Here is a 10,183-nt window from a genome sequence, read left to right as displayed (position 1 = left end):
CATTAGATGCATGTGACGTTGTTCTGCACCTTCTTACTACAAATCAGGGTTGATGTGCAAATAATAAAAAATTACCCCAACCCACAAAATCATGTATAATTAAAATGGTAACGACCTTAGAAAATTGAGAAATTAAGAAATAAAAATATCTAAGACTGTACTGAATCAGGCACCCTGGCTTAACAACCAAAGTCTCGCACATTCAAGGAACATTAAAAAATTACCCCAACCCACAAAATCATGTACTTTGCCTGCTTCAATTGAAATTTGTGATCATATTAACTAGAATATGTCCCGTTCTATATTGTTTGACCACTATCATGTATTATTGTAGGACGTACTGTTTTATTACTCGGACAAGGCAAAGGTTATGGATCTGTGAAAGTATAGAGGAATTTTCAAAACTTGTTTGATTATGGGATGAAAATGTGCCTTGTGGAGGTAATGACTCACTTGCAGAGGCTATGAGACTGGCAAGCACTCCTGATCACGGGGAATTAATTATTAATGTCAGTTGATCTTGCTTTTCTTTTTGGCTAGTTTTTTTTTTTTTAAAATATCATTCATAATCAATGTGTTTTGCAATGTAGAATACTGGAAAACAAGGTAAACATCAGATTTCTTTCAAAAAGAGAAAGTAGTTCATAAAACTTGTAAACAAGATAAACATCAGATTTCAAAAACGGAAAGCAGTTCTTAAAACTTGTAAACTAGGTAAAGCCTCCTAATTGGAGGGGCCTGACATCCTAAGGGCGGCTTCCCAGAGCTGGACAAGGGTGGAGCAAGATTCTTTCAAAGTCACCGTACAATCTGAAATGTTTTCGATAAGCGCGTTCAGGGAAGAGGTGAGAATCAGCACATCCTTGTTCAACCCTTTGACTTCAAAGAGTAAGGCCTTTTCAAATTTAACTTTGGTATTAAATTCCTCGTTCATTTTAGTTAGTTGATCTATGAACGCAGCATCAATGTTCCGAGAAGGTGGCACTGGGTCACTCGTCGGGGGTATGGGTAGATCTTTGAACTTCAAAAGAAGTTCAGAACCATCGGATTGAATCTGTAAAAAAAACAAAAAAAAAAAACTAATTTGTAAACTAATTTTCAAAATTCTTTAAAAAAACAGTAATACCTCTGACAAACTCTTTTTGATGTCATCGAGGGTAGACTGACATTTGACAAAGACTTTCAAAGTGTTTCCTATTTCGCGCTTCAACTCCCGTTTGTCCTCTGTTATCTTAAGGATCACGTCATCTTTCACCTTTATGCATTCGACCCAACCGTCCGTTGTCGTCTTGGCAAAATCCATTACTGCAAACATTTAAAAAATTAAAATTAGGGATTCAACAGTAACTAACTTCAATAAATTCATATACAAACAGTAATATGTACGGAGTAACTTTTACTATTCATATTTGCAAATAAAATAATAATTAATAAAAAAAATTAAAAATACAATTAACAACACAAAACAATAATTAATAATTAAAAAACAATAATTAATAATTAATATTAATAATAATAATAAAAACTAAAAAACAATAATTAATAATAATAAAAAAAAAAAACTAAAAAACAATATATTTATTGAAGCTAAGGGGAGGAAGTGCTTTACCTAAATTTATTGAACTAATTGCCGATGTTGATAGAGCTGATGGGGATTCTGATCTATTTATAATAGAAGAAGATTAATCAAGAACCATGAACGCATGCATCCTGAGATGTTTCGGATCATCCACACATTGTTTGCTTGTTACTGTTTAGTGGATGCCCATTTTTCTCTGGGTTTCTATTGCTTTATGTCCATGTATTTTCCCTAGAATTCTGCTCTTTATCTTGACCAGTTTTTCAAACTTTGCCCGTCAAGCTTAATCACTTTTGTATTTTTATTTATTATTATTTTTTTTAGAGAAAATGGTCAAATAGGTCCTCGAACTTTAACTTAAAAGTTAATTAGGTCCTTAAACTTTTTAAAGGTGCAATTACACCCATCAACAATTCATTTATGTACAATGAAGCCCAAAAACAAGTTAATGACCTGCTATAACAGGTCATTAGAGTTCAGGCCACGTTCTGGCGAATTTTCCAACAAAAAAAATGTGACTAGCAACCGACCCAAATTTGTCGAAAATTTCGCCAGTCACTTCTTTTGTCGAAAATTTCTCCGGTCATTTTTTTTTTGGAAGGTGACCTGAACCCTAATGACCCGTCATAGCATGTCATTAATCTGTTTTTGGGCTTCATTGCACTTAAATAAATTATTGATGGGTGTAATTACACCTTTAAAAATTTAGAGACCTAATTGACTTTTAAGCTAAAGTTCGATGACCTATTTGACCCTTTTCTCTTTTTTTTTTTTTTTTATAACATTGGGCCTTAGCTTTTGAAAGAAAAATCCATCCAATCTATGTTGGGCTGGTGCTTTTTGTTTTTAAATATTGGGCCTTGGCTCTTAAAAGAAATATCCATACAATCTATGTTGGGCCAAGCCCACTTAGTGCGTGTAATTAACCGCAAATCTGAAACAAAATTTATTTACTGCCTCAAAATTTCCCTCCAAACTTCAAATCTCCCTCCGAGCCATCACTATAAACCCTATTCTGCAACCAGCTTCCGAGATTCCTTTCCTCTCTGATTACTAATTTCTCATTCATTTCAAAGCTAAAAAATGTCGGATCAAGAAGACTTGGATCTCCTCCTTTCACTCGAAGATAGGGTTTTGGAAACCCCTCCGGCATCTCCCTCATCCCACTCGCCAGGTGGTCTGCTGATTTTCCCTGCCGGGGTCCTTTTTGTAGATTACCTATCGGATGAACTCTTGTCATTGCAATGAAAAATAAAGTGCTTTGTTTTAGTCCCCCACCCCAATTCCATTTATTAAATGTCTTGTAATTTTTATTATCAGGAACCTAAGAACTGCTTTTAGGGGTCCTCTCAAATCAGAAGAAATCTATATGGTTGACCATTTAGCTGACAAAACAAACTTAGCAAAGAACAAAGCAGTGAAATTATTTTCTGCAGAACAATTAAAAGAAGCTTTGAGGTTTGTTCAAAATTAGAAAACAAGGTAAAAAACTTGTAAAGGTAAACATAGTTCATAAAACGGAAAGTAGATGGAGGGGTTTGATTTGGGTGGAGCATCCTAAGGATGCTTGGGTGGAGCAGCCTCCTGATTGGAGGAGTCTGGTAGAGCAGCCTCCTGATTGGAGGAGTCTGACATCCTTAGGGACGCTGCTTCCCTGCGATTGGCAAGATCGGAGCAAGAATCCTTCAAAGTAAGGGTAAGATCAGAAATATTTCTGATTACCGCGTCCATTGAAGTGGTCAGAATCCGCACCTCGCTGTTCAGTCCTGCCACTTCAAAGATTAAATCTTTTCCGAATGTGACTTTGGTATTGAATTCATCTAGCATCTTGGTATGTTAATTACTGAAAGCAGTATCAATAATTTGAGAAGGTGGTGGCACTGGGTCAGGGTCACTCACCAGGGGTTTAGGTAGATTTTCAACCCCTGGTAGATTTTCAAACTTCGGAAGGATCACTTTCCAATGTGGGACTAAAGAAGCTTGGTCTTTGATGGCCCCCTCATCACCTCATCGGTACTAGTAGCAGTAGTCTGAGCTCCGGGGTTTGGATCATCCACTGAAGTGGTCAAACCTTCATTGTCATTTGAAAATCTACCTAAACCCCTGGTGAGTGACCCTGACCCAGTGCCACCACCTTCTCAGGTTATTGACACTGCCTTCATTCATCAACATACCAAGATGTTAGAGGAGTTCAATGCCAAAGTCAAATTCGAAAAAGATTTGATCTTTGAAGTGGCAGGACTGAACAGCGAGGTGCGGATTCTGACCACCTCAATGGATGCAGTGATCAGAAATATTTCTGATCTAACCCTTACATTGAAGGATTCTTGCTCCGATCTCGCCCAGCGCAGGGAAGCCGCGTCCCTAAGGATGTCCGACGGCTCAAATCGGGAGGCTGCTCTACCAGACGCCTCCAATCAGGAGGCTGCTCTACCAGACGCCTCCAATCAGGAGGCTGCTCCACCCAAGCATCCTTAGGATGCTCCACCCAAGTCAGACCCCTCCATCTACTTTCCGTTTTATGAACTATGTTTACCTTTACAAGTTTTTTACCTTATTTTCTAATTTTGAACAAACCTCAAAGCTTCTTTTAATTGTTCTGCAGAAAATAATTTCACTGCTTTGTTCTTTGCTAAGTTTGTTTTGTCAACTAAAGGGTCAACCATATAGATTCCTTCTGATTTGAGAGGACCCCTAAAAGCAGTTCTTAGGTTCCTGATAATAAAAATTACAAGACATTTAATAAATGGAAATGGGGTGGGGGACTAAAACAAAGCACTTTTTTTTTCATTGCAATGACAAGAGTGTTACCCACCCTCCCTTGAGTTCGGTCCTTGTGACAGAGTACTTCTCTGATGTTTTCTGAAAGAACAAACATTAGAAAATAGCACTAGTCTATTTTGATTGAGACTATTGTAAACATTATTTAAATTACCTGTCTATGGTAGCTGCAATATATACCATTACGTCTGCAAGTGTAAATGACTTCACAAGTAATGAGAGATAACTCATATTACAAAGAGATACAACTCCTAAAATCAACACAACATCCCTTGATTTTATCAAGAAACAATGGAATATAAGATTCTACATAAGCAAGCAAAGGTACAAAATGAGTTCTGTTACAAGAAGTTGATGAATACCCATAATTAGATGGTAAGAGGATAACACATTATATGCCTGAATCTTTGCTACAATAGAGTATGCTTTGGTGGAAAACTCAACACATTTATTGACTACACTAGAAAATGCAAATATACTTAGAAAACTGAGATTACAATTCCTAAAATACAAAAATCAATAACTTTAGGCATCTGAGAACTGTAACTCTCTTAGAGATGTAGAACCATTCCTAAATGCATATTTGTGAAAACACGAGTATTAGAGTATAGAGTACAGCGTAAGAGACAACATACTTATTAATGACTAGTGTGCAAGCCATTCCATCTTTCCTTTTCCCCTTGCAAACTCCATAATCGACAGAAGTGCCGATCTTTAAGATGTTACTTGCAGAATATACACTACAGTATGTAATGACATTTCAAATTGCATACCAAGATCCTCTGTTGACGTTGAGACATCTATTTTATTAGGTGAAGTCCTGCTAGTATCACCAAACATGCCACCAGTAGAAGCTTTTCGTAGTTTTGACAGCAATAGCTTCTTCTCTGCACAAGAATTGAGGAAGGATACAGTCATTGAATGAAAATACACAAGCTTTTTAAAGAGACACAATATGTTTAGAGGGTCCAGGGTGGAAAGCGGTACATCCCAGATCATTCTGAATTAACCAATTTCAATACTACAAATAAGCAAAAGATACACTGCTTATAAATTACAATAAAAGTCAGCGGAATTTTCATCAGGTTATTTTGATTACAAACTTCTTCAAGCTGCTTAGAGATCTACTTCACTGAACTGTGGAAGTGTGGAACTCTTCTTTTTACAAACTGTGGAACTCTTCTAAAACAGGTAATATATAATTCTGTACAACAATTTTCCTGGACTGCAGTATGTCCTTTGGTAAGAATGAAAATAAAATATCAACACACAGACACATCACATATATTTGGCACTTGGTTGATTGCAAAAAACATTATTGACTTTTCATCTCACAACTTGCAGACACCACAGGACAATGAAAAATCAGTTTGCTTGTACCGACTCCTCCAGTAAGTAATAGGATTACATTCGGGTGAATAAGTGAATTAATGAAAGTGGATAATTGTAAAACTATTTTAGTTATCTTTGTATAGTTTAACCCTCATAAATAATATAAGCCTCATTTCTCTTAGCATCATGTTAAATAGTTATGTTCTAATGTAAATGAAACAGGTGCATAATCAGTCAATAGATTACCTTCTTGTAATGCATCAACAGTTGATTGCAAATCTTGACGTTCTTTTTCAGGGCTAACGATTTTCTTTCTGGATGACCAAAACAAAAAAATTATAAAGATGACTTAGGTAAGACAGCATAAATAATAGGAAACCAGCCAAACTCTTGCATTCACCTAATATCTGCTTCATTATTTAACATTTTAATATAGGATGCATATTGTAAGTACCAGATGCAGATAGGGATAGCACTGTTTGAAGAGAGAAGGAGAGGGAGAGGTGCAACCATGGCAGACAGTACTCACCGTCATCAGTCCTGTCGCACCTCAGATGAGAATCAACTTTAGAGGGAACATTTTGGTTAAATTTGTACTTACCAGTCACAAGACTAATAGCCTATAATCTTTCACTTTTCAAATAAGAGACTTTCTTTATAAGAATGGACTTTTTTTTTCGGGTACATTAACAGGGGAGCTAATGCTTATGGCTTGATTTCCCTTCTTACTCGTGAATTATGGCATTTTAACCAAAATATTAGAATTAATTATCTTGGTGAAATTAATTACAGGCATGACACACTTCCTTGAAAATGCACAGATCCTCTCACCAATTTATCTTCAACAACATTCAATGGGACCTACTGACACAGAACTATTTCCCATGATAGAGATAGCATCACAGCTTGTACAACCAGAAACAGTCTAAAAATCATATAATCCCCAACTCCCCCCTCTGGGGACAGAGCCAGCCCATTGAGGAAAGACCAAACCAAAAGTTGGAAACAAGTAAATGGAAGGAATGAACAAAATCAGATCAAAACAATGAAATGACAATTGAGAAATAAATACACAGAGAGAGACAAGCTTTGACCATACTTGAAAGAAGAAACTTCAGCTTCTCTCTTTTCCAACTCCTTCTCCAATTAAAGTTCATTAGATCTCAGCCGAAGTGCCTACAAAAGCATTAAGATAACAACTCATGTTAGAGTAAGAAAGAAGAGCATTAATTACACAAGTACATATCCTATCCATACCTTAAAGAAAGAGAAAGAAGAAGGAAAAAATGAATTGAAGAAATAAGCAAAGGGGGACCTCAGGTAAAAGAAAAATCAATAGATATTACAATGACAAAGTTCTAGAAATTTGATATGTGTGCATTTGGGGCATTGGAAGTAGGACAAATAAAGGGATTAGAGAAGGACAAAAGTGACAATAAATACTATAATATAAATCAAAGATATAAGTTACTAAGAGGTTAAGAAAATTCATTCTGGTCACTCGACAACACTAATGATGACTCCATGTCTAAGAACATATCAATACAAAAGAAACAGAAAAGGTGGATTGTGAATAGTGTAAAAGATAGCAAGAAGCAGGCAGTTCAATGATCATTTCAACATTCATTCTTTACTCAAATTACAAAAACACATATTCATATGGATATGTATTCATTTTTCTGCAGAGATTGTATCTTCTTGAATGAAAATTTAATATGTACAACCAAAGTTGTTTCGTAAAAATGGATAAGAATCAAATATTTAAGAAGTGGTAACACAATAATATCACCTAAATTCTGCATTACTTGAAATTTTATGTTAAGTAAAGGAGGCAGAGAATACTGGAATTTTCTTTCAATACCTTCTCTTCCAAACCAATCACTTCAGATGCCAAAAGCTTCGAGCGTTCATCAGCAGCATTACATTCAAGCTGAACATTAGCATATTCGGCCTTCACAGCCTCAAGTTCAGCCTGTTTACATGGTTTGAAACAGAACTGAAAAATTAGACTACCTCCAGGAGGCATAAATAATGAAGAAAGAACACTCAGCTAGAACAACTATTACAAAATACAAGTAAAAGCTTGATTCTTGATTAAGGCGGCTGACAAGACTGACATAGGACTAAGAACTCACGATTTTCATAACATATGATAGACTCAGATATCAAGGTAATCAAAAAGGAAATATTGAAATGTGGTATACAATTAATGCTCCAATTACTAGGGCCCATGATGACATTAATGAACTCCACAAGGTCAAATTATGAATTTTCAGACTATTAAATTTATAATGTGTGTTTTACTATGCATTTATATGGTTTATGTTTATTTCACAGAGATGTTACACTGATTGGTTGCTTAGATATGCTTTTATAGTTTTTTTTATCTAACCTTTAACTAGTATTTATTACTTTGTACAGAATCAAGCTATCCCAAATGCTTAAATTTGCAACTTCCTGCAGCATCATTAAATGGAAGTATATTTTGAATAGTTGAAGATAATTACAAGTTTAATGCCTAAGTGTATAAAAATGTTATGGCCTAGATCAGAGTAACTATTACTTTACAAAATGGTAATTAAATAGTTACAATCATTTAGGTATTTAAATCTATGATTAACAATTTAAACAACAATCTGGACATTAAAGCATAGAACAAACAAAAATTTCAAATTAGGACTGAACCAACTTCTCCAAATTAGAAAATTGGTAAAATTAGATTTATAATATGTAAAATAATATAAATATTACCTGATAAAGTAGGATGTTTTACGAGCTGCTGTCCAAGAGCTACTTTGTTGGTGGCGCCATTTCACCACAAAGGATTCGATTAAGGTTTCTACTGGATATAAGAGCTAGAAGTGATGTAATTAGAACCATACTGGTACAATTTTTCGTCGTGCATAGCTTGGATTTAGTTTTGTTGCGCAAGGGTTGGCTTGGTTTCTATTTGTGTCGACGGAGGAGGGTTTCGGGCGGAGACGCGAAAGGGTGTTGGGTTTCTAGGGTTGGGGTTGGTTTTTGTTCAGACATTAAATGGGTCTGGTATGGGCTTAGGTTTTGGGTTTATTTTATGGGCTGTGTATATATATATATATATATATATATATATATATAAATGGAGTAATGGGCTGATTGGGTTGGTTTAGCTAATCTTAATAAATAAATATATATATATATATATACATATATATATATATAGACACACACACAAAGTATTTTACTTTCAAAGAGCTTTGAGATAGTCCACATACTATGGACAACCAAACTCACTAATGTATTTTTTCAGAGTAAATATTTATGATCATAATAATTTTATAATTTTATTATAGCTAATCAACATAATTATTAAATAACCAAAATTTATAATTTTATAATTTTATTATAGCTAATCAACATAATTATTAAATAACCAAAATTTATAAAATAATAAATTTCATATTCCCTTTGTATATATAAAATTTAATAACACTATTAATTTTTAATAACATACAAAATTTTAACGAATAATTACTTCAAATTCGTCCATACTAAGTTTTATTGAAAAATAAACTTAACTAAAGGATTTACAATTTCAGCTCCGTGCATCGCACGGGTGACTTATCTTTCGTAAGACTTTAATATGTGTTCAATATTACATGTCTTATAATTGCAACATAACAACATAGCCGTGCATCGCACGAATACAGTACTAGATTGATGGAACAATTAACAATAGGAGTGCACCACCAATTTTTAGACTACATGGTCAAATTTTTCACTAAATGGGGAGTTTGTTACCAGAATCTGACGCTAAACCAAAATTTGCTCAATTATATATTTATGACACGAAGAATGAGATCAACAATTGACTAAGTGCGTTGGGGTTAGTATGGTCATTCAAAATAACTTAAAACGAGAATGATTCAATAGTAATCTAAATTATTCTAATTACCTAATTATATTTTGTCTATTTATTATATGTTCAACATTTTATTTACTATATGTTTAACCTATACAAGTGTTATAGCTTGCACCATAATAATATTGTTGTGCATCGCATGGGTGACATAAGGAAGTTAGATAGATAGTTGAATAAGACGGTCACAAAGAATAATTTAAGATTGCGAAGTATTACTAATGAAGATGAGGTTGAGAAGTTAGATAGTTTTTTCAAGTGGATTGCAGATTTAGGTTATGGAAAACTTGGTGAAGACAATGGTGTTGATTGCAATATAATTATACCGTCTTCCTTTGTATTGGAAAATGAGGGCGATCCCATTAGACAAATTGTTGACAGCACTTTCCTAAATACCGTACTGGAAACATGGATACAAGACAACTAGTGAGTAGAGCTATTTTGGCTCCAAACATTAGATGTTGTCTTTAAATTCTATGAGGTTAGGAATTTAAAAGTTTTTTTTTTTTTACAAGCTTGGTTAGGAATTTAGAATTTAGAAGCTTTACTATAGGTTAGGAATTTAGAATTTAGAATTTAGAATTTAGAAGTTT

The 10,183-nt window shown here is 34.4% G+C and overlaps 2 protein-coding genes and 1 long non-coding RNA gene across 5 annotated transcripts; all 3 read right to left on the bottom strand.

Moving 5' to 3' along the window:
- Window positions 1-649: 649 nt before the first annotated feature.
- LOC109161670 lies at window positions 650-1,303 on the bottom strand. Its single transcript, XM_019310161.1, has 2 exons — window positions 1,127-1,303; window positions 650-1,054 (listed from the first exon to the last, which is right to left on the bottom strand). The coding sequence occupies exons 1-2, from the start codon at window positions 1,301-1,303 to the stop codon at window positions 725-727; spliced, it is 507 nt and encodes a 168-aa protein (XP_019165706.1). The 3' UTR covers window positions 650-724.
- Window positions 1,304-2,410: 1,107 nt separating this feature from the next.
- On the bottom strand, window positions 2,411-5,127 carry LOC109161953. Of its 3 annotated transcripts, none has more exons than XM_019310543.1 (4): window positions 4,996-5,127; window positions 4,515-4,564; window positions 4,395-4,441; window positions 2,411-2,797 (listed from the first exon to the last, which is right to left on the bottom strand). In XM_019310543.1, exons 2-4 carry the CDS (start codon window positions 4,541-4,543, stop codon window positions 2,538-2,540), a joined length of 336 nt encoding a protein of 111 aa, XP_019166088.1. In that variant the 5' UTR covers window positions 4,544-4,564; window positions 4,996-5,127; the 3' UTR covers window positions 2,411-2,537. The 3 variants fall into 3 exon arrangements, with proteins under 3 accessions (XP_019166088.1, XP_019166087.1, XP_019166089.1); XM_019310542.1 differs by having other exon boundaries at window positions 4,515-4,548; XM_019310544.1 differs by lacking the exon at window positions 2,411-2,797 and adding an exon at window positions 4,006-4,294 and having other exon boundaries at window positions 4,515-4,548.
- A 6-nt stretch (window positions 5,128-5,133) lies between these two features.
- Window positions 5,134-8,691, bottom strand: LOC109161954. Its single transcript, XR_002050979.1, has 5 exons — window positions 8,444-8,691; window positions 7,554-7,664; window positions 6,792-6,868; window positions 5,939-6,006; window positions 5,134-5,247 (listed from the first exon to the last, which is right to left on the bottom strand). It is a non-coding gene; the product is annotated as an uncharacterized LOC109161954 (long non-coding RNA).
- Between the last annotated feature and the right edge of the window lie 1,492 nt (window positions 8,692-10,183).

This window comes from Ipomoea nil, unplaced genomic scaffold, assembly GCF_001879475.1.
Source record: "Ipomoea nil cultivar Tokyo-kokei standard unplaced genomic scaffold, Asagao_1.1 scaffold2926, whole genome shotgun sequence".
Lineage (NCBI taxonomy): Eukaryota > Viridiplantae > Streptophyta > Magnoliopsida > Solanales > Convolvulaceae > Ipomoea > Ipomoea nil.
The sequence above is the reverse complement of the archived record's forward strand: the minus strand, read 5'-3'. Positions and strand labels throughout refer to the sequence as shown.